Raw genomic sequence first — 24,677 nt, forward strand, 5'->3', positions numbered from 1 at the left:
TTTAAGTTGAGTCAGCCTAAAAATATATACAATAAGATACTTATCTGTCCTAAATTATAAGTTGTTTTTGTCATTTCACATAAATTAAGAAATGTAAATAATTTTGTATGAGAAAGAGAAATTACAAGTAATTTTTCAAAATTATCGTTTATTAATGATATGTGAAAGACAAATTGAAAAATTGAAATAATAGAGTAATAAATAATTAAGAATAATAAAACAATTACATGAATATTTCATTAGTATTGTAAAAAGACTTTGACGAGACATTTTATTGTTGTCAAAATCACTTATAATTTGAGATGCATGGAGGACATTACATTTTAAAGTTATTTTTTATTGAAATATTCACACCATCTTTTTAATTTTTGTTTTTCTTTGTTTCAATGTATGATTGGTTGAGTCTACTACCGAGACTACAATGCATGTTAGGTTAATATATTCCTTGATTTGAAAAAGACGAATAGGACAAATCACCTGACCTAATTTAAATTTTTTTCTAGAAGAAACTTAAACTACTATAATTTGTTGCTTGTTTAATAAACAAACCAACCATAAACCAAAGGAGTTATAAGGGTACTTTCAACCTCATTGTCAATTACCAAACACAACAAACACATAATTTTCCACTAAATCTTAGAAAAAGACATCGAAACTAATAAAAAACTATTCATTCTCTTCTAATTCAAACAAAATCAACTTCACTCTTCTAAGCAACAACCCAATTTCTTCATTTCCTTTCTCTTCAATTGAGTTTCTCTTAAAACAACACTTCAATGGCTAGGATCCAAAGAAAGCTTTTCCCAACAGAACCTACCACAAACCAAACCTTCGATTGTTACGGCTTTTGTGACCCTTCATGTCCTTCAAATTGCTACACTAATACCAATTACTATTTCACACCCCCACCACTAGAACACACAACACAAGTTAACCACGTTTCCTCTTACTTCATAATCCTCATTTCACTATTTTCATTGATTTTTATCATCATTGGTTTCTATGTGATCAAAGTAAAATGCTATAATGAGATGTGTGGTTGGAGAATCAATAACTCGGTTCGTTCTCAAACCGAGAATTCAGAAGAGTTTCTCAATGAAAACCAAGTTGATCGCGATCACAATCGCGATCACCCAGTCTGGCTCATTGCAACGGTTGGTTTGCAACAATCGATTATAAACTCGATTACGGTTTGCAAGTATAGAAAAAATGAAGGGTTAATTGAAGGAACAGAATGTTCGGTTTGTTTGAATGAGTTTCATGAAGATGAAACATTAAGACTATTGCCAAAATGTAGCCATGCTTTTCACATTTCTTGTATTGATACTTGGTTGAGATCTCATACTAATTGCCCTCTTTGTCGAGCTGGTATTGTCTCCAACAATGTTACTCCTGAAGTAACAATACCGAATTCGGAACAAGAAAATAACATTTTGGGAAGAAATCAAGAGACTCATTTGGAGAATCCTAGGAATGATCAAGAAGATGCCTCAAGCAACAATATTGTTATCAATGTGGCATTTGAAACTACGGTTGAAACAACTGCGGAATCAAGTGATGAATCGAATTACAAGGAGCAAATAATCGATGATCCAACGGTTACGAATGATGAGATACAAATTGAGATGGGTTCTAATTCAACTGAACCTGGAAGCTATCATCAAATTAGTCCTTGGAAGCTTATTACTAAAAAAAATAGTAAACCAACACGTCGTTCCCCAATTGAAGAGCGTTTACATGTAAGGCCAATAGCTATGAAAAAGTTTTTCCCTCTACACCAAAGAAAGGGTTTTAAAAAAAGATATGCGACTGCAGTTTGGAGCACAACATCATAGTTTTTTTTTTTTTTTTCATGTCTTTATAGATGAAACACTATAGCAATTTCAAGAATTGTGAATTCTATGCAACTTCAAGAATAGTGGTTCAAAACTTGGGATTTATTATTAAATATATGAGAGGTTCCACTAATCTAAACTCAACTCTTGCATGTTAGAATTGTGAATCTATTAGAGGTGAAAATATTGTGCAGTGTGAGATATATCAATAATAAAAATATGCTTAAATGCAATTTTAGACGGTATATTTTGTCTCATTTAAAATTTTGGTTTCTCAATTTTTAAATCCATGAATTTGACGTCCTGTTTTCAAAGCGTTTCATATTTTCCCTACCTATGCATTTCGGTTTGAGTTTTGATGATTTGACAAGTGAAATACTTATGTGAAAATTGAGTTGATGATACAACAATTGTTATTATCAAGGTAATCAGAACCGGACCGGTCTTTGAACCGGCGTACTAATGGGTTTGAGGTTTTAGGGTTGAACCGGGGTCGGACCGGTATTAAGTAAATATACATTTTAAATTTTATATAATTAAAAAATATACAAAAATAATATAATATTCATATTATTTTTTTTACAAATTATTTATATAAAGTAATACTATTTGGGAATAAATTAATAATTTTTTTAAGAGGTAATATAAATTAATACTTATAATTACAATTTATATGAATTGCTACGTATATGTTTTAATTTACATATATATACATAAACAAAATAGTAGTCAAGAAATCTTTCAAAAAAAAAAAAATAGTAGTCAAGAAATAAATGGCAACGGATAAGGAAACTAGTGGGTCATGTAGCTTGGTTAGGCCCAAAACAACTAATATAAAAGCCGCAACCCTAATTTGGTTTGGAATTCTGCTCTTTACCCAAACGGTTCTGCTCATTCCCAAAGTAAAACATGCGTTAGTGTATCTTGTACGTATGTTAAGTCACGCTACGTGACTCAACATGCGTTAGTGTAATATGAACGTGACTTAAGTCACACATCACTTAGCACTAGCGCAAGTTAACTCACGCTAGTTGGCCGGTGAAGAACAAACGTTTTTCCAACTTTGGTTAGCTTTTCAACATTAAAGAAACACGTTTTTTTTTACCACTTTCACACGTTTTTTTGACCACATTTATGTTAGATACAACCTAGGTTCACATTTCTACCTATAAATACCCTCACATACTTCCCATATTCCTCACATTATCTCCTCCCACTCTCTCCCTCTAATTCTCTTCTTTCTTTGTTTTTTTTTTTAATATTCTCTTTGGAATATAAGCATTTGAGATTATAGGCCTTAAATGTAAACAAAATAATTTAGAATAAAGTTAATAAATTAATTTAGAATATAGGCCTTAAATGTAACAAAAAAAAATGAAGGCCTAATTGAAAATTATTTAGTGCATAGGTTTTATATGCACTAAATTCAGTCAAAAACAGTAAAAAAAAACGTGTAAAACACAATAAAACCATGGTTGAATAACCCGACCAAAGTCCAACAAACGTGTTATTGAGTTGTGACCACCGGCCTAACTAGCGTGAGTTAACTCACGCTAGTGTAAATCTTGGGCGTGAGTTAACTCACGCTAGTGTTAATCCTGGGCTCAAGAACACGTTTTTTTGACTTTGTTCAATGCATTTTTAATTATTTTACACGTTTTTTGACCCTATTTATGGTAGATATAACCTGTTACAATCTCCCCCTATAAATACACCCTAAACTTCCCCATTTCCTCACACCATCTCTCATTCTCACTCTCTCCCCCTATTAATCTTCTTCCTTTCCTTCTTTTTTTCCTTCTTTATTTTGGTGTAAAAAGAGAAAGAATGATAAGTAGTGGGAATGCTGGGGAAAATATAAGTAGTGAGAAGCTTTCTTGGACAAAAAACCACATTGGGTAAAACTAAATGTGCAGATTTAGTTTTACCCCAGGAAGGTTGATTTTCTTGTGGTTTATTTTTAGTTTTACCCCAGGAAGATAAGTTTTCTGGTGGTTTTCATTTTTTCACAGTTTTAGTTTTACCCCATTGTAAATGTAATAAGAATTATATTAATAAAATGATATTTTATATTTATTATTTTTGTTTCTTTATTTTTGTTCATTGTCGCATTTATTTTACGATTGCGTATTGAATTAATAAATTCAAATAAAGTAAATTAGAATAAAAATTGCGATAGTTAAGTCACGTTCATCTTATAACTAGCGTGACTTAAGTCACGTTCACCTTATAACTAGCGTAAGTTAACTCACGCCACGTGAGTTAACATGCGTAGGGGCATTATGGACTTTTACTTTGTGAGTGAGCAAAAGCATTTGGGTAAAGAGCAGAATTCTTTGGTTTGTATTGACAACACTGTCTTCTTTTGTTCCAGTATGTGCGGCGCATCTCACCATTATCTTGCTAGTTGCTATTACCTCACTACATCTCTTGTTTCTTCAAATTATCTTCTTCTTCTTCTTTCTGTTTCTTCTATCTGTATATACGTTTCGAATTTTTTAAGATGTTAAAGGGAAAACCGGTTTGACTTGTAGAATCGATCAAACCGCCGGTTTTCCGGTTTTCTGCCGGTTTTCAACCGGTTTCCCGGTCTGCCATCCGGTTTTATAAACTAGCGGTTTATGGTGCCAACCGAACCGGACAATGGTCCGGTTCACGGTTCAACTGGTTGAACCAGCCGGTCCGGTTCGGTTTTGATAACCATGGTTATTATAGTGGAAATGTTATTTTCTTTATTTTTCCTTTTTCTCTTTTCTCTTCTTAATAAAATCTTCTCCTTTTCTTATAAAAAAAATGCTTGTGTATAAATTAATAAATAGTTTGATGACATGAAATAGAGTTGTTAAGAAACGATTTTTCTTTACTCAAAAAAAAAAAAACGATTTTTCTAGTAAAAAAAAATACAATGTCATGCCATCAACTAAATCGTCACATACACACAGTGGCGGATCTTGAGGTAAATTGTTGGGGGTGCCAAACTTTTGTGGAATATATAATATATGGTTTCAAAAATTAACAATTATTGATAACTGGCCTGGTGGTTTAGATGGCCTGGAAACAACAAGGGAACATGTGATCGAATCCCCTCAAAAGCACAAAAGCACCCGTTTTTTTTTTAGTATCTAAAAAAGAAGAGAAATGGCACCCTTTTTTTTTTAATACAGTATCTAAAAAAGAAGAGAAATGTGTAAAAAGAAGCACCCGTTTTTTTTTAGTATCTAAAAAAGAAGAGAAATGGCACCCTTTTTTTTTTCTAATAGAGTATCTAAAAAAGAAGAGAAGAAGAGAAATGTGTAAAAAGAAGAGCATGGAGTGTTGAACCCGCGACCTTCAACAACCTTCAACAACTTATGTCACCCCCGTTCCACTGCAACCGCGAAATTTTACAGATATTATTACTGATAATATACTATATAACGAAATACTGGGGGATGCCGTGGCCCCCGCCGGCCACCAAAGAGATCCGCCACTGCATACACATCTCATTTTCCACACAATTAAATGGAAAATGACACTTAGACATAATTATTATTTTTTTATGTAAAGGACGACGTCATGCCAATTTTTTTTTTATTTTTTTTATATATTTTGAAATGTGTTTGTTGTAAGAAACAAAAAGTAAAAGAGAGATAAAATATACAATGTCTATATTTTAACATTCAAATAACATAACTTTATTTAAAACTAAACCTCAAAATGTATAAGTAGTGAAAAGTCATTTCCAAAACAATAACGCAATGTTAGGAGAGGCCTTCACACGAATTGAGATGAATTTACAGTATTCCTTTAATTTTTAAAATCCAGCAAGTTAAGTTGAACTTCTATATAGGTAAAATAGAATGCACCATCTTCCAACAAGTCTTGTTTTTGTTTTTTCTTCACGACTCATCTTTCTCACACACTTTTTTTGTTTTTTGTTTTTTTTTTTTTTTTTTTTGGTGTGATACCTATGAAAGGATGTTAGCAAATATGGAAGTCGTGTCAGGTTGGCGGTGGTCCTATAGAATTACATGCAATGACAGTTACATAAGATTTTATTGTGAACATATTTTATTTGCTTTTTCTTTATTTTTAGAATAATTAAAAATGGTCCATATATATAATGAGTTTGCAAGGCAAATATTCAGTCGTGTGTTTTTGTGCGAACAAAGCCTTTGCACTATATAAAACTACTCTTTAAGCCTATTTTTTTTCCTTGTATTGAGAGAGGGGAGGCAAAGGAGGCATAAAGAGGAGTTTGAAGAGAGACTCGGTTGTGGAACCCACCGTTGCTGCAAAACTTTAAGGTAAGGGGGAGAAACTCTTCATCTTGAGATTGATTTTTGTAGAAGGAAGGAAGAGAGTTCTTAAAACCCTCACTTTTTTGGTGTCTTATTATTCCCAATTTAAGGTTATTATGAACATTTTTATGTGGTGTTGTGATGATAGAAATTTATGGAGTGAAATGATCATAATTGGTGTTGGTGAAAGTTGTTACTTGTTAGTGTATGTAGTTTGTGAGAGTAAGTTTAAAATTGAGGAGATAGCTGTCTAGGTGTTGAATAGTGAATTAATCATAAGAAAAGTTGATGTTAACGGGTTAATTGTGTGAAAATTGGGTTTTAAATGACAGGGTAATCTTAGGAGAGATTGGGTGTGTTTTGGGGTCAAAATCTGAGCCTGGGTGTGAATGCTATGTTAAAATTGGTGAAATTATGGAAGTTATTGCATGATTGTTACTTTGATGTTTTTGTGGATTGATTTGATGAATGTTGTTGTGTTGAATTTGAGGAAGAGAAGATGTTGTTGTTGTTACTATGTTTGGAGTAGAATTACCATGTTAGAATTGGAATTAAATGATACATTTTAGAACAAATGAGAACCAAGATACTTAAGGGTAAAAATGAGTATCGACGGTTGTCGAGGCAGCAAAGCTCAATCCTATTCCCTTTATGATTTTACCTTTGTGAGGGAACAAATCTTCGGAAATTTGTTTATCACGAGACAAGATACAAACTGAAAAGTATGATACTTGCTCAGGAGTGCATTTTGCCACATTATTTTGATTTCATTAAATAGGACAACGTTACAAGGTAAGTTATGAGCTTTTCCTCCATCGTGTAAATGACTACTCCCTCCGGTCACATTTATAAGCAAAAAATGACATTTTAGGTACATTGAATAATTAATCTATCTGGTCATATTTATGGGTTAGATACATTAATTATTGAATGTATCTAAAAAGTTGTTTTTTGCTTATAAATGTGACCGGAGGGAGTACATCATATATTGGACTTTACAAGCCTGTTGAAGTTTTCCTAGTACCGACCATTCAAAAGTGGTAATTTGCCTCTTGGGGGAAAATCCATCAATCTCGAGCAGTTTCAATATGAAACCTTATCCGGCCCTTCAGGGGGAAGCTGTGATCCCGTTCTGGGAGTATCGTCTGCCACTGGTTCTACGCGTTCTTTCCTTGCTTCCCTGTTACTTTTATATTTTGTTGTTGGGTCCTTGCTGTCACAAGATACCCCTCCTTCAGTTATCTCCCATGTTTCCATTTTACCAAGGGAGTTCTGAACCTTCCCTTTCCCCACGGGTGACGTTCTGTCCTGCTGAAATCTGACACTGTTAACTTTAAGTTTGGTACTTTGATGGAGTTTCTCTGCTCATTTCCTTCACTTTATGCTTTAAACTCTTTAAGCCTTGCTAATTAGCATTCCTTGCTAGCTTCCACGTCTACTAGGACGTTCATTACATTGTCGTGTTCGTTGTGATACATAATTTTGAGATGGACCATTGACGAAACAACTCCTAGCTCCACGAGGGTAGTCTCGCTGATTGTGTTGTTGTAGGGAGGATAGGGAGTCGATAACAAAGAATTGGCATTTAACGGTCTTCCTTGCTTTGTTCTCGCTGAACGTTACTCTTAGGGATGTGAATCCCCATGGCTTGGCGATAGAATCGTTGAATCCAGTAAAGTCACACCTTCCAAAGGAAGTTAGGTCATCTTCAAATAGGCTAATTGTCCTCAAAAGGTTACTGAACCTGATATCGCACAAGGCCCATTAGTCAATTAGTATTTGACGTACCTCGAAGCTTACCATGATTGCTCGGACCATGAGAGGCATATGATGGTTTGAGATTCTTCCAAGCACATCCACATCATAAAATAAGATGGATGCCCTTTCTTTCATTAAGACGTCACACACTATGTTGCATTCAGTCGATGCCACCATCTCTTTCAATTTCCTCTTGATGGAGTTGGTTATCTAGCCTCCATTTCTCAAGAAACCTCACAAGATTAAAATTGCCTCCTTTCTTCCACATGCGCGGGGGGGGGGGGGGGGTCTAATACGATGCCATCACGTAGCTAGGGGTCAAGGGTTACCTGTTTAGTTTACGCCTCTAGGTGTAAAGTTTTTTTTACCTTTCCCTCGGTCGTAGGTATGACTCCAAGGGCGAGCATGCTCTCCACATATAGGTGGGATGAGCAAGAGGACTTACGATGCAGCGTTTCACCGTACCCGTTTTTGGGCCTGCTAGTATATCCACGAGGCTAGCATGGGAATTCCATGGTTATTTGTTTATGTGGCCTCCAACTTGTGATCCTCTCTCCCTACAGAACTTCTATAAAACATGCCTCTAGATATAGTGAGAGCTACTAGGAAGTTCCTATGGTTTTCCTCTTCTCTCGTCTTCTTATAGGTTGTTTATGTGCTGCTAATTGACTTCTTCCTTAGGGAAGGCGACTTGTCATGTTTCCATGATCCTTATGCTTTGTCGCGTATGAACTAGTTTAGCTTACCCTTTTGGATCAGCTTTTTAATGGTATCCTTGAGCTATATGCATAATTCTTTACTTTCAAACCAGATATGCTCTACAAACTTTAATTTGGGGAGCAAGCCTATTCTCAAGAGGTACATCTTTAATTCCTTATTCGCCTCCTAAACCTAGACGACCTCTTTGTTGAACCTTTCGATGTAGTCCCTCAGAAGTTCTGTGGGGTTCCTCCTGATATCGCCTTTGTTATCGACGAACTTTGGATGATTCCTAAAAGCGGTAAAGTGGGCTTTCAACTTCCTGCAAAGCTTGATCCAAGAGCTAATAGAATGGGGCTTTAGGTTTTTGAACCATGCCATGGCCCCTTTCTGCAAATTCAGAACAAACAACTTACACTTCGCGGGCCCGCAGGCTCCCCTGAAGCATAGGAGAGTCTCAACAATTTGGACCTGATCACTTGGATCTATAGTTCTTTCATATGACCTGATACTTAGCAGCTTCTGGAGGTCCTTTAGGAAAGGGTAATTATTGTTCTTGCTGGTGAAAACATTTTTGAACATAAGCTTGTTGTCTTGAGAGCTTATCTTGATGGATCTCTCCATGCGTTGCTCCTTAAGGGGTGAGGCTTCACAACGATGCCTTTCATAATGATCTCGTTGTGAGGAGTGGCTCATGTGCTTATCTTGTCTCCCCCTTTTCTTGTTTTGCTCCTTGTCGTCTTTGACTTTGGATTGGAGTTGGTGACATTGAGGCTCCACTCGGTGGGACATGGCGACATTGAGGCTCCTCTTAGTGGGACAGAGAAGGCGTACCCTGACGGATAGGCTATGAACGTGTTGCTTCTTACTCAAACGGTAGTTCCTATCAGTGGGGAGTAGAAGGTGTTCCTTTACTGATGAGCCAACCTTTTGCCTTGTGTCTCCATCATCTACGACTGTAGTTGAACTGTAGTCATAAGACTTTTCAAAAGGTTATATGTTTGAGCAGTTCCAGCATTCATAACGTTTGTCTGGGCACTTGTTTCTTGATCCTACATCGTAGGACTTGCTTGGACTCCGATGTTTTGACGCGTCATGTGTGGATTCGTGGGTGTCTCGACATTATGGGTGGCCTCACTTGGTGCAATGCTCTCTGGAGGTGGTTGATTCCTCCCAAGTTGGGTTATTCTACCCTAACTCTATGTGGTAGCACGTTTGGTGGCGGATGTTATTGGAACCCTGCATACGGTGGGTTGCTCCATGGCAATTGGTGAAAGTGTGGGATGAAGCGTACGTCGTGAAATCTCTGAAACGGAGGAGGAGGAGTCGACTGCTCCGTCGATTCTGCTGGTGTTTCAGTGAATAGATATGGTGCTCACCATATTGAACTGAAAAGTTAGTTGGGGAATGTTGTCATTCCTAGTGAAGTCATCACTGATCTGTTTGGACATAAATGGATGGTTTAGCTTCTTAGATCCACCATTTGCTGGGGTTGAGCCGGCGTTTATCCACTGTCTTCCAGGTTCTATTGATGTGAAGTGATGAATTTGTTGTGGTTATTTGCCAGCCCCTGGTGAGAGTAGGGGTTGTGTACCTTCAGGTGCTCCGATGCCCAAGTTAGTGGGGGGTTCAAGAGGTATCAATCACAATTTTGGGTAAAAAGTGTCATACCTAAGCCAAAGCTAATATCTGGGGTATAAATAGTGGTTAGTTCGGGATTGACTTGCAAAACGTATTCTGACAATCGTACCTTTAGGTACGGACGTGGGCAACTCTCGGCCTAGGGTGAGATACTCTCGGTCTGCGTAACTCCCGGACCCCATGAGCCACCATCGGCTTGTACTGTGATCTGGTTAATTTTAGGGTGTGTCCATGGTATGGTGTCTCCTTCTTAATGTACTCGGGTCGGACCCGACCGGAGCTGGATTGGCCTTTTGGCCAGTCCAGAACACACGATTTTACAATAAAATACTTCAAAAACACCTATGAATTGTTTGGTTTTGGAAGAGCTAGAATTACATGACTCGATATGAAAATCTTACAAAATTCTCGTTAAACCATGAGAAACTTCTCTAAAACTCCTCTTTATTCACTCAATTTGCTACCAAAATGATTGAGAAACATACTAAAAATAACGTAAGATGACTTATCATCATTAGACCTCTAACATTTGGAGATGGTTGGAAGGAAATATTGGTGTGCACTTAGATACTGTTTTTTTTATAAACATTCTTGTTACTTGTGATAAAGCTTAGTCTTCTCAATGTAAATTGGCTATTCAATATTAATACCTTTGTTGCTATTTGGTGGGATAGTACTCCAAAGGCTATTAAGGATGATTTCCATATAGGTTTACATGTGTTTATATTTTGCGTGCTTGATGTTTAAATCTTTGTTGGATTACTATGCACTCTTTTTCCCTTCTCCAAGGATTTATCCCATTGATTTTTCATTGGGAAGATTTTGATTAGGCAGAGAATGATTTACACCTTGTGTGTATCTTCGGTATTGTTCTAGCCCCCTCTCAAGTTTGTACTTCTATCTATCTTAGAGTATTCGTAGTTGATAGGTGATAGTTATGGGGTGCCATAGCTATCACCCGACGCTTTCCCTGCATTGCTTAAAAAAGGCAGTTAACTTTGACACCCCAATAATACGTTCACTTTTAGCGTAAATATGTTGTCACTTAATGGTGCTTTATTTTTTGTAAATTTTTCCTTTCTATCATCAAAAGTTAAAAAATAAATGAAAATGTTAGTAAAAAAATGGAATCACTATGGATCATAATTTTTTAATGTGACCTCTTTGTTACGTATGATGAAGGGGCAAACATATAATATAATATTGATATACTTAAGAGACATTTAATATTGTTATTATATTTAAAAGGTATTTTTTTCATAACACATTAAGTAATAAAAATTGTTTAATTGATGTAAGAAAAGCATGAGCTTTATATATAATAAAGGGATCAAATTATATTCTTTCTGGTATATTCATAGGGGGAAAATATGGTTGCAATTCTCAAGTTTATTTATTCTATACTTCTCTTTATTTTCCTATATCTTGTATCAACGAACGGTTACAGTAAGCCATTATTTTACCCTTTTTAAATTTCTTTCTTTATTTCTACATAATCATTTATCTAAATTTAGTAACACTCTTGTATTCTTTTTTTCCCCTTCATTACAGGAAATATTAAATATTGTTTTATTGATACCGATTGTCCAAGAAGTATGTGCCGTTATCCTGAAATTGTGAGATGTGTTGACCAATGCAAATGTGTTAGAATGATGCCATAAAGTATATCTGGTTATTCTACTGGCGCATGATATTAGAGATATTATTTAGTTTTTTTCATAATTTCACACACACTTATGGTTTGTATTCTATAATTAAACAATAAAATGGAATAAGGTTGTAAATTTTTTTTTGAATCCCTCCTAGTACTATTTTATGTGGGATAACTTATACATGAATTTAAATGAGGTCTCTACAAGTGGACATTGATTTTTTTGCCCTAGATTAGTTAGCCCTTTTGGGTCGAAGATAAATTGCAAGCGCATGTTTTACCGTATAGTAAAATATCAATCACACAAGGTCTAGTGTTTATCTCCAATTTATTTTTCTAAGATGATTAGCTAAAAGGATTGAAACTTTGAGGTTGATTTTGGTATGAAATAAAAGTTTTAAATATGGGGTAAGTTATTGTAACCTATGTCCTCTTTCATAGATGCATAATTATTTTTTAACCAACAATACATCCTATTTAAATGGACGAATTGTTGACAAAACAGGTTAATCTTGATTACCCTATAACATGTCACGAGAAATTAAACTATTTTCATTTTTCCAATCCCTTGTTTTATCTTATATATATATATATATATATATATATATATATATATATATATATATATATATATATATATATATATATATATATATGTATGTATGTATGTATGTATGTATGTATGAAAACAACCCAAACCTTTCAATTCTTGAGATAAAGTATGGGATTATGAATCACAGTCTTAAAATTATCCAATCTTATTTTTCGAAATCAAACCTTTCCTTTTGGTCCTTATTTTAATATCTAAGATTTTTTTTTTTTTTTTGACAAAATTTAATATCTAAGATTGAACAATCATAATATTATAATTTCATACTTAAAAGTTTTTCTTATAAGCAATAAGATAAAGTTAGAAGGATTTGAAATTCATAGCAATAATAAAGAATTTGAATTTGGAAAATCTATCATTGGATTTTCTTTCCACAATCCCAAGACTTAGTGAATCTACTCACACATGCTCATTGTTCAAAAAAATAAAATAAATATAAATGCATCAAACATAAATAAAAGGAAAGTTTACTTAATAACTAAGAAAAATTGAAAGAACATGAACAAAAACTAAAGTTCAAGAACAACGAAAATTGTTAAGTTACAAATTGTAAAGTGTGATAGCATGTTACAAAATGTTGAAGAGTGGTCCTTTTATAAGTTACCACTCGTGCATTCAGTAGAATCCCTAATCATCGTTGTTGACGATCCACAAAACCACTCAAAAGCGAAAAAAGTAACCATACAAATCTCAATAGGAAAAACCAATACGACCGGAATACCCAATTTAAGGTCAATGATTTCTTGCACTAAGAATTTCATCTTTTCTAACTAATAGTTATGAACAAGTGATAAGTTCCTAATTACTGTTATCTTCCATAGCACTTATCAAATTTTTTTACAAGCAATTTGATGATGGAATAACATATGATGTTTTTAGCTATATTTTTTAGTTATTTTCTTTGCATTTGAAGGCAAATTAGAAGTCAATTAGAGGAGTTGTCAATGGTTTGAGGAATTTTTTGTATTGTTTTCATTCGAATCATTGTAATTCACTTCTATCCTAAATCATGCAACTCCAAAGGTGTTTATAGTCTTTATAGTGAGAAAGCATGTAAAACGTCAAAACAAGACATCGCGTGAAGGATCGAGGATATGAAGATTGAAGTTCAATGGTTCTTAGAAGACATTTTAAGACAATACGAAGTTAAGAAAATTTATTTGAAGTTCCAAGGCATTGAGAGACAGAAAAATACTTGAAAAACGGTCAAAAACTGCATAAAACGCACATATGTGGCTACCTCATGCGCCCCTGCGCATGGGACAACAATCCTTGCTGCCATATGTGCCCCTGTACACCAAAACATGCTCCCCGCGCATGGACACGAGAAAACTTGTTTGTTTGTTTTCCAAGCCGTTTTTGGTGGAAAACCACTAATTTCACTTTGTTAACCTGTAATTAGTCATGCTCTATAAATAAAGACCTTTCCACACTCTTTTATTGATTCAGAAAACTAGCTGTACAAAGCAAGGGTCAAGCATCAAGAGCTTAAAGGAAAATATTCTCCATCCTCCTCTTGTTCTCTCTAGGGTATGTTTTTCTATTTTTTTTGTATTGGTGTCGATTGTCATAAGCAACTAAACCTATTTGATTAGGGTTCCATGATGAATCCCTTCTTATTTGTTGTATTATATTAATAATTTTTTTATTCAGTTTATAATCTAAAGTCTTGATTTAATCCGTATGTCTCTTTTTATACCGTATCTTAGATGGAGCCATATGGTTGACAACCCCGATCACATTGGAAGAAGACAGTAGTGAATTTTCTAATTTCTAAAATAATTGAATCTAAGTATGAATTTAGGACTATAACTCATCTTTTGGGGACCCTACAATTGTAAATGGATGAGTTGAGGGGATAAACGTCCACAAATTCATCTCGGGGTTATGTTATATTTTCTTAAATCCAAACACGAGGAAAGTAATAAATTAATGATTGATGGATTTAATTTCCAACAAAGACGAATGGGGGATTCAAGGATTCCATAATCACTATTACACTCATGAATCACAAAAACCTAATATTGCATTGGGCAGGACAATTAAAACCCTGCAACCACCATCAATCTCTTCTTTTATTTGCAAATTACTAAGTTGAATGACAATCCCTGTAGAGTCGATTAACTTACTACTTTATTACTTGATACGATTTGGTGCACTTACCTAAATTTACCATCACAATTCAACACAAAAACCCACAATGATATATAAATATCGTTTATATCGCAAAACTATGCCAAAAGGCTATTATGTTTGTTTCCTATAAAGTTTTGTTGGGTTTGGACATGACCACATGATGACAAGTCATCTTACGTTAGCATTGTTTTCAGTCATTTTCAGTAGGTTTTACCCCCAAAATAGGGTAGTATTAGAACATTTGTAATGTTTTCTATATTTCAGTCTATAATTATGTTCTTCCTGAAACATGGCAATTCTAAGATGTTTTTGATGTAATTTACGAAGAAATCATGCAAATCGGCCAAGCAAAGACATCTAAAGATTTATGTAGTCCTTGGAAAGATGAAGAATGAAGATTAAAGAGGCCTTAGAAGACTTTACAAAGGGAGGAATTCTGTTCCCATTCCAAGAAAACTTACATAGAAGCAAACACACAAAAGGAAAAGAAACATGCATTCCATCACCATAAATTAGGGATCTTCGATTCTCAATGGTACTAATGGTTCCCTAGTCTATTTAATCTTATAAGTACATCAACATATTATCCATCTCGATAGTTTTATAAACGAACAACCTTATCTCGTCTACCTTACCAAAGATGAAAGAAGAATAAATTTAATATGCTGATTTAATTCCCCGAAGTTACTACTATTTCTCTAATTATGTGGTATGTTATATTAGTTACTTCCTTATTCAGGTAGGTTTGCAACAATATTATGTATGTCACTTCCTAAATATCGTTATCTTATGTTCGGTTCACGTTCAAAAGAAACAAATCTTACGTTATAATAAAATTAAATAGGTCTCACAAAATAACTAAATAACGAACTTAAATTAAATAATCTCACAAATAAAAGAGTTTCATCTTAAAACTCTATCCTAATAGGGTTTAGCTACTCATGGTAACTAAAGACAAATTACAAAAGAAGTAAAACATACCCTAGAAACTTAGAGTAAGGAAAGACACCTCCCGTGAAGCTCCTAGTCCTTGCCTTCCTCTTGAACCGCTTCGTTATGAATGAAAAATTATGAATTAGGAGTTGTATTTATAGGCAACTTTCCACTTGGGTTTGAGTTTGAAAACTGGGCTTTTTCTATTTAAAAAGTGGAAAAAGCATTTTTGACCCGCTCCCAGCATGCCCGAGACGCATGGTTAGGGCACATAAGTGTAAAAACCCATGCCCAGGGTGCATGGCAAATGCCTATGGCGCATGGCACATGCCCGAGGCGCATCAAAGCGATTTTCATGCGCATAAACACATGTTTCTTCGTCTTTTGCGTGTTTCACTACAAGAAATCAGCCTTTTAGAGACCGAATATTCAGTCGCTACATCAGCAAATTCGGTCACTGATTGACTTAGTGACTGAAATAGCGACCAAAAATAAGAGTAGCTAAAACGCTGGTCGCTGATCCTTTGTGACCGGTCTAGCGACTGATATTTCGCGACTGCTTTTGTGACTACACATAGAGACTGATTTTGCCACTGAATTCGGAGTGGAATTAGAGACTGATATAGAGACGTTCTTGGAGACTGATCTAGAGACGGAATCTAGACACCGATTTAGACACTCTTTTCTTCGCTGCTAATTTAGTGACTTATTTTGTGACTGGGTTTGACACTTAATTAGCCACCGAATTTAGAGATCGAATTTGTGACTGAAATAATTTTATTGTATTATTATTCATGGTCGCTATTTCGGTCTCTATCTTGATTTTTTTTAAATTGTTTATTAAATACTATACTGGTCACTGTTTTGTGACTGCAAGAATTACAATTTTTTTTTTAATATTGTAATTTTTTAACTCACATTTTTATCAAATTCCATACAAAAGATCAAAATGATTCAATGTAACATGATGAAAGATATAACATTAACCATTCAATGCTACATATACAAACTAGTCAAAATATAATACTAATGATCAGAGGAGATTTGTCTATTCACAAAAGCCTTTGCACTTGATAGTCTTAACAAAATACATAATACTAACGAAAAGAAAGTTGCAAGTGGTAGGCTTACCAAAATACTAACCCAAAAAGATTTGGGAATTAACAAAACACATCAAATTATCTATTCAGGAACATTTTGTGCTTCCAACTCTAACTCGTCATCAACCTCGTCATCATCAACCTCATCATCATCAACCTCATTTTCATTAGCTTGGTCGTCCTCATTGGCTTGGTCTAAAGAATGGTGGGTGGGTTGGAAGTTCATGGTTTCCATAATTTGTTTTATCAATTGAAATTGGTGTTCAATGGCCTTATTTGTTTTTGCCAATTCTTTCTGAAGTTGGTCTCTTTCATTTCTCATTTCTTCACACTCATGCCTTTGCACCCACTCGGTTGAAGAAGAACCAGAGCCACGATAATGTGGACGTCCTGCTTGTACAGAAGATTCCATTCCTAGACCATATATTTGTCCTTTCTTTACTCCTGCAACATCAGACCACACCTCTAGCTAATTTGGTGGAGGCATTTCTTGCAAAGATGCTTCTTGTGTCAAAGCATCCCACTTGCGTGTAAATTCTCTCTGTTAACCAAAAGATAAGAATAATTGATCTATCAAACTACCTAGAAACATAATAAAACCAACATAATTAGCACTACATAAACTAAAATTGAGAGTTTACATCGACATGTTCAGATCTTTTATCAACCCACGTCTTATCTTTTTTATGATGGTGTGTGCGTCGAAACAATTCCACATTAGAAGGTGGGATGCCGGCACTTTTTGTCTACGAAAAAAATGATAGACATTAAAAGCATTAGCACTATTCAAAAAGGAAGTCATCTACTCCGTGAAAAAAGACAATAATTGTCAAACACAACAACAAAGGACATCAACTACTGCATTAAAAAAGGACATTAATACCAACAATAGACCCCCTCACACCATAACAATCAAATACAATAGCAAAGGACATTAAAACCAGCAACATACCCCTCACAACATAACAGTCACACACCAACTGCACACAAAATAACAGTCATACACAGACCCCTCACAACATAACAGTCATACACAACAATAATGGACATCAGATACTCCATGAAAAAAGACCATAATGCAACAAATAATAATGTCCTTTTTGAAACAATCTCCTGGAAAATCAATATTTATTTGAATACTATGCAAAAAATAATGCAGCTATTGAAGTGTTTCAGTATAATAATCAAGTTGGAATAAAGTAAAAGAAAGGTTACTACCATATTATCCTTATGTTGAGAAGCGGTGATAGAGCCGCAAGTGTGAAGGGACCCTCCCAACCCTCCACAATCAGATGCTTGATTAGTTTTGGCTTGTATCCTCTTCTTTTTATATGGTTGACTTGCCCAATGATTACACAAGCTAGCCCAAATGTCCTCATTAATCCAACTCGCCCTATCCATTATGGTGCGAGCCTTGTTTAAATTATTTTTCATAACAGCTGCACCTCTCATTTCAAAGTTCTTTCTTGCCCATCTATCATCGGGTGGAATGGATAGGCCTAGGTGTAGGTGAGACATGATTTGTCTTAGGTGTAGGTGAGACATGAGTTGTCCTAGATGTAGCTGCAACATGGCTTGTTCTAGTTGTAATTGCAGCAAGACTTGTCCTAGCTGTAGGTGCGCCATGAGGTGTCTTTGAAGTAGGTGGGACAAGAGGTGTTCTTGAAGTAGGTAAGACATTAGGTGTCTTTGAAGGAAGGGGAACTTGAGATTGTTCAGAAGTAGGAGTTATGTGAGCTGGACGTTTCTGAGGTTTTTTGGACTTAGGACTCTTAGAAGATTTTCTTTGGTCTACCATCTGCAATGAATACAATATAAAATTCAAATTAACAACCACATTCTACCATCCTGCTCACTACAAGAAAAGGATATTCACAGTCTATTGTTTAGGTTTGTGTCTTCTAAAATCATTGTAAATAACATATTTACTACATCAAATAGGGATGGAATGGATCAGCCAACTGCATATGACTTGACGTGAGTATAAGGATTGATGTCAGTGGCGATGGTGCCACCAAAACGATGGTACAACGTTACTGCACACTGTTTCATTAATTTTTTTATGCTTATTCCTCCCTTTTTTCTTCATTTTTGTTATAGGTTTAGAAAATTATGCATGTCATAGTATTATTTTTATATATTACTGATTGTATCGTGTTTTTTTTTTTGTTCTGGCAGCAACTATGAATATGACTTATGCTTACTTCAGCGTTGACAACAGCGGCTCGCATAAAAATAGCGATTTTTTCAAATTCCGCTATGCTATAGAGCTATATTGTCATTACAAATACTATTTAACAACATATTGTCCCCAAATTTCAGAAGGAGAAAATCAGAACAATGAGTAGTATTCGCCAAACTAACAAACCTAAAGCAATCAATCCCAACTTATTTATTTCAATCCAAATGATGGGCAGAATTCAACTATCATACTAACATTCCAAATCAAAAGCACGCGATCGAAAAACAACCACGACAAAACAGAAGATGCAAACATCACATCTAAGAACAAAAAAGTCCATAAGCCAAAGTCGAGCATGAATATAAACCAAAATAACTTAGCATCTCATAAGTTAAAATCAAAACCATATAAAAGTTGAAGAACAAGAAACTCACCTTTTACAAATAGAGTTTCCTTTCCCTTAGTTGTTCCTGAACACAAAAATTACATGCTGTGAGTAAAGTTGAGCATGAATTAGTAAACTAGTAGCAATAAGTTGCAATTAAGCCCATAATATAAAGCAAAAATTACATGAATGTTCTGGTTCTATAATTATTTTACTCTTGCGATATCTAGTTGCCTCTTATATGGAAGTAAAGTTGGCCAACATATCTAATTGTAATTTCCATAAAAATTACATGATGTGAGAAGCTCCAACTAAAACATCATGATATCAGTAAGAAAAATATTAAATATTTCATATATGCTCAACAAACCATTACAAAATCAATATTTGACAACTTCCAGATTAGTCTAAAAGACTTCAATTATAAGATTATTAAAGCATGAGCAAAATAGACCTATGTTATGGTGGTTATATATAGTTTATATAAAGAAAAATATACATATATTTTAATGAGAGAAATGTTAGAGAATTGGTGTCGTAGAGCACACAACTTTAATCATAATCTATGGAAGCATATTATGCTCTGAGTAAAATGGATGTATCATGAAGTAAATAACCAACATATGAAGAAAAGTAGAAAATTCACAAAAGACAAATGGGCAATGGCTAAAAGTCAAAACTACACATATTTGTTAAAATCCAACTATAGCGAAGAACCATCTACCAAATAATTAACTCTGACTTTGAAGAAAAATGTGGTGAAGGAAGCCATAAGCTATTGTCTAATATAGGTATCTTTACACAAAAAACTACTATCTACATGATGAGTACCTTTAAGTTATTATAAGCTATTGTCAAAAATCAGCATCAATAAGCTATTAGAAGAAGTACCTTTAAGTTATCATAAGACAACAAAGCCGCCGCCGATTCTTCGTCTTGTTGTTTTCCTTTCCCCACTGTTGGGTTTGATTTTGGAAGGAAACTGAAACACAAACTATAAACAAGAGTAAAAACAGGAACAAAAAAAAACAAAAAAAGACCCAATCACAGAATACACAATCGACCCATTTGAGTTCAAGTAGGGATGAGAATAGAAACTATAACATGAAAGACCCATTCACAGAATACTAATCGACCCATTAGAAACAAAGACCCATTTGTGCATGAATAAACAAAGAAGATGAACAAACCTGATGATTCAGATGTGATTTAAAGAACTGGAACAGCAGCAACAACAAAGTACGATGAAACAAGGATGTGAACAGTACGGTGAGAACAAGAACAATAAGATGAGAATAAGAAATAGAAAAACTGGAAATTCACTAATGGGCATCGATTTGATTGATCTTGGGTTTCAATTTCATGATGAAAAGTGATGAAAAGGGGGAATTTTGGTGTTTAGGGTTATTGTTCTTTTTGTTTGAGTTCACGTGAAAAGAGTGAAAGAGGTGAAAGATTAATAGAGGTAATATTAATGGTTAATTTCTTTTTTTTTTTGTTACTAATGTTTTAATTTCTAATTAGAATATATGTACAAAAAATTCATTTAGGAGGGAATTTTTTTTTTTTTTTTTAACAAGTAGGAGGGAAATTTTTAGGTTTTAGATTTGATGAAAACATGAAAGGGGGGAAATTGGTTTTCATACCCCGCTCAAAGTTAATTATAAAATAAAAAATTATAATCTTTTTTGTGACCAAAAAATCGGTGGCTACATAATATAAATATTTTTTACTTTAAAAATTAAGAAATTAAGAGAGAGTGTAGACAGGGGATATTTGGGTAGCTAACAAAATTGGTTTTTAAATCAGTGGCTAAATAAATTTTGTGACCGATTTAGAGACCAACTAAGTTTTGGTTATTGTTTACAATAATCAGTTGTTATTTCGGTCTCTACGGTGACCAATTTATTTTGGTGTCTAAATCGGTCTCTAAACGACAGTTTTCTAGTAGTGTTTCCTTTCGTATAAGATGTCTTGAATATTGGGAACAAAATTCCTTCCTTTGTTATATCTTTTGATGTCTCTTGAATCTTCATTCTTGGTCTTCCCAAGATCTTCAGAAGTCTTCAAGATGTTTTGTGTTACGATTTGCATGATTTCTTCTTGAATTACATCATAGCACCCTAGAATTTCTATATTTCAGGAAAAACTAGAATTGCATGACTCAAATAGAAAACGTTACAAAATGTCTCGAAAACCATAAGCAATTGTTCTAATACTCCTTTAGTTTGGATTAAAACTAAATGAAAATGACTGAAAACATGCTAAGAATAACGTAAGCTGACATGTCATCAAGAACACGCGCTGAATGGAAGACAACTCATTAGTTTCATTTCTCTTTAATTTCCCTTTCTAATAATTTTAAGATTTCTTGTTAGAAACAATTACTTGCTTTAATTTTCGCTACTCCTTATCATTATTTTCAATTTTAAATTTTGAATAATATATATAACCTTTCCATTTCAAAATTCCAAATTTTTTTAGTCTCAAAAAGTGGATTCAGAACATTTACGGTAGAAGACTAGCTTACCCATAAAGTTCAAGAGCATGATACCTATTGTCGCATACTGTGGAAGATACTCATCAAAATCATGATCTCTTTTATGTATAGTATAACCAGTTAGACGTTAAGCCAAATATATTCCACTTTTCTACTTTAATTCTTTCTGCTCGAGGGTTCCATGTTAAATGCTATTTTTGCTCGGATTTTGCGGTCGTTCTTTATGGACTATCAGTCGTATTATATTACACACAAGTCACTTTTTATGGGTACCTTGATCCTTTTCAAGCCACCTTTATTATTATTAATATCCTTTGCTAAACCCCTTTGAGCCTCCATGCAATAATTTCTTTTGTTGTTACTAAGTGATGAGTCATGTCACAATATTTGAACCTTAACGTCATGTATATAACTTATCTTGGAGTTAGATAGAATATTTTTAATAACCTAATATGATTCGAAACTAAGTTTTGGGTTGTTATTTTGAATTAGCAACATTTTAAGTTTAGGGTGGATTACTAGTCGAACTTGTTTATCAAAATTAAAAAAATGTAGATAAACCATACAAAAATATGGGTCTAAAAAAAAAAAGTCAAAAGTCAGAAACTCCAAAAACAAAATTTAGAAAATGAAAACATTAGAAGTTCTACTTGTAACCATTTTATTCTGGTTCGCATAATTTTTTTTTTCCTTTTTCAGATACACATTAAGGAATAAGAGAAAATATGAAAGAAAGTCGAAAATTATACTAACAAACATCATATCAATTAAAAAAAAGGTTAAATATGTTTTCGATCTCTACATATGAGTTTATTTTAAAGGAGGGACCAAAAGTGATGATGGAAAACTTTCGGATGACTAAAAGTTGAACAAAATTTTAAGAGGGACTAAAACGAAAAGTTGACATATTTATAGGGATCAAAAACATATTTAACCCATTAAAAAAATTAGAACTTAAATATTTTACCAATATAAAAGTAACTTGACTCCCTACCATGTCATAGAAACCATTTAATAATCAAGAGATGAAGAGAAAAAGTGTGTGGAAAAACATCAATACAAAATTGAAGATGGACTATCCAACTATTGCTTGAAAGTAATGATGGCAAAACTCAGTACACAAAATCACATATTTATACACACAATATTTTTCAATGTAGGACAAATAATCTTATTATTCGAAAAAAAATATTGTGATCATATCAGTGGTTGTATATATCATGAGTGAGTGAATGATTATAGTTAAGAAATATGGCTTATAGTATTAAAAAATTAAAAAATAGGAGTTCAAAGGTTAATGTGAAAAAAAATGAATGCATTGGAGTTTATGATTCATAAACACATAAATAATGTGTGGAGCTTTTTTAGATGCGCCACATCATCACAATTCTAGCTCATGGTTAGGTCAAGCTTAGATTACAAAGATAATAATAATAATAATAAATTGTTGAAGGCTAATTTTTTTTAACTCTTGTAAAGAGCTCATTGATGGTGGATTGTAGAGCTTCTATATATCTCTTCTTTTTTTTGAGCAAAGCTTCTATCTCTTCTAAACACGTAGGTCAAATTGGAGCGGAACTATATAAACAAATATTGTTGCATTCCTTGGTTTTCATCTTTATCTTATCTTAAAAAAAAATCTTTATATTATCTTAATTGTTTTTGTTTGATCAATTTGTTATTGGTTAGTGCTAATTTTGCTCCATTCATCATATGTATTGCTCCATTTTCATTTTGCAAAATGAAAATGTGATGTACGTTAATTGGAGGTCAATGTAATACCACAAAAATTAAAATAGAAGAAATATTTTTAAACCATAATTTTATTTTACTTATTTTATTACCATATTCTTGGAGTACAAAGCCATAATTATACTTTCAATGAAATTAGGAAACAGAAAAATAAAGAACACATTCATTAGAGCATCCACAATGGAAGAGTCTTAAACATTTAAGACCTCGTACCTAATAGGTACCCCCATTGTGGAAAAAAAAAGTGAGGGTCTTAAAAGATACAAGGTCTAAATTAAGATCTCATTCTTAAATGTGCCCACATCACCTTTTTATTAAAATAATAATTAAAAAGTGTATTAAAATAGATAGTGTATTAAATAAATAATATTGGTGGGACCCAATTAGACCTTTTGTTAGAGGGTCTCCATTGGAGTGGTTGAGTACCTATTAGGTACTATTATTAAAAAATTATTAAAAAATGATGTGTCAATGTGGGACCCATTTAAGACCTCAAAGATGAGAGTCTCCATTGTGGATGCTCTTAGGTGCTGGAAAAATTATTAAGGACAAGTCGTAGAATTTTTAAAACAAGGGATCTAATCCGGTCTAGTTTGGCAAAATCATTGTGGATTATAAACACATGTACACTTGTTCCCAACACAGTCCACATAAAAAGGATAGCCACACATTTGTATTGGACAATCATTTTCTTCATAACACTCATTAAATTCTGAAATGAAAATAAAAAATACAAATGTTACTAAGAGGATATGAAAAATTGTGTAAAATAAATAAAAGTTCAAAAGTATGAAAAATGTCTTACTTTGACCGTTAGTTGCACCAAGAAATAGAGCAAAAATTAGAACCGTAGCAAAAAAAAGGTTGAGAATTTGAGACATATTTTGTTTATCTTATCAATGTAACAAACACAGATGATTTTATCATTTTATAATGTAAAATGTCAATTATTCAATCCAATATGTTGCGTTTGCTTCATTTGCATATTTAAATAATCACTTTATCTTAGTGATGATCTCGCGTAAAATACTTCCTGATCGTACAAAGTAATTTTTTAGCAATATTTTATCATTTTGTTAACCTTTCATGATAGTAAAACCAAAATCACAAAAAGTAAATAATATCGATGAATAATAACAAAGTTATTTATGCATAATTTGTATGAAAACATCAAGATATAAATAAATAAGTATTGTAGATAATTGATGGTCGGAT

The 24,677-nt window shown here is 33.7% G+C and overlaps 1 protein-coding gene and 3 long non-coding RNA genes across 4 annotated transcripts; 2 read left to right on the forward strand and 2 right to left on the reverse strand.

Annotated features, from left to right (window-relative positions):
- The first annotated feature begins 607 nt into the window (after nucleotides 1-607).
- LOC146922756 (RING-H2 finger protein ATL54-like) lies at nucleotides 608-2,080 on the forward strand. Its single transcript, XM_085715543.1, has one exon. It carries the CDS (start codon nucleotides 777-779, stop codon nucleotides 1,833-1,835), a length of 1,059 nt encoding a protein of 352 aa, XP_085571669.1. The 5' UTR covers nucleotides 608-776; the 3' UTR covers nucleotides 1,836-2,080.
- Nucleotides 2,081-11,482: 9,402 nt separating this feature from the next.
- LOC146922757 (uncharacterized) lies at nucleotides 11,483-12,076 on the forward strand. The gene is made up of 2 exons (XR_015012573.1): nucleotides 11,483-11,659; nucleotides 11,765-12,076. It is a non-coding gene; the product is annotated as an uncharacterized LOC146922757 (long non-coding RNA).
- Nucleotides 12,077-16,473: 4,397 nt separating this feature from the next.
- On the reverse strand, nucleotides 16,474-20,946 carry LOC146922758 (uncharacterized). The gene is made up of 6 exons (XR_015010869.1): nucleotides 20,401-20,946; nucleotides 20,102-20,204; nucleotides 19,260-19,295; nucleotides 17,862-18,441; nucleotides 17,285-17,389; nucleotides 16,474-17,184 (listed from the first exon to the last, which is right to left on the reverse strand). It is a non-coding gene; the product is annotated as an uncharacterized LOC146922758 (long non-coding RNA).
- Nucleotides 20,947-23,928: 2,982 nt separating this feature from the next.
- Nucleotides 23,929-24,452, reverse strand: LOC146922759 (uncharacterized). The gene is made up of 2 exons (XR_015010870.1): nucleotides 24,268-24,452; nucleotides 23,929-24,174 (listed from the first exon to the last, which is right to left on the reverse strand). It is a non-coding gene; the product is annotated as an uncharacterized LOC146922759 (long non-coding RNA).
- Nucleotides 24,453-24,677: the final 225 nt, after the last annotated feature.

This window comes from Medicago sativa, chromosome 5 (genome assembly GCF_051527215.1).
Source record: "Medicago sativa cultivar Bolivia chromosome 5, Bolivia_mono, whole genome shotgun sequence".
In the NCBI taxonomy this organism is placed as follows: Eukaryota; Viridiplantae; Streptophyta; class Magnoliopsida; order Fabales; family Fabaceae; genus Medicago; species Medicago sativa.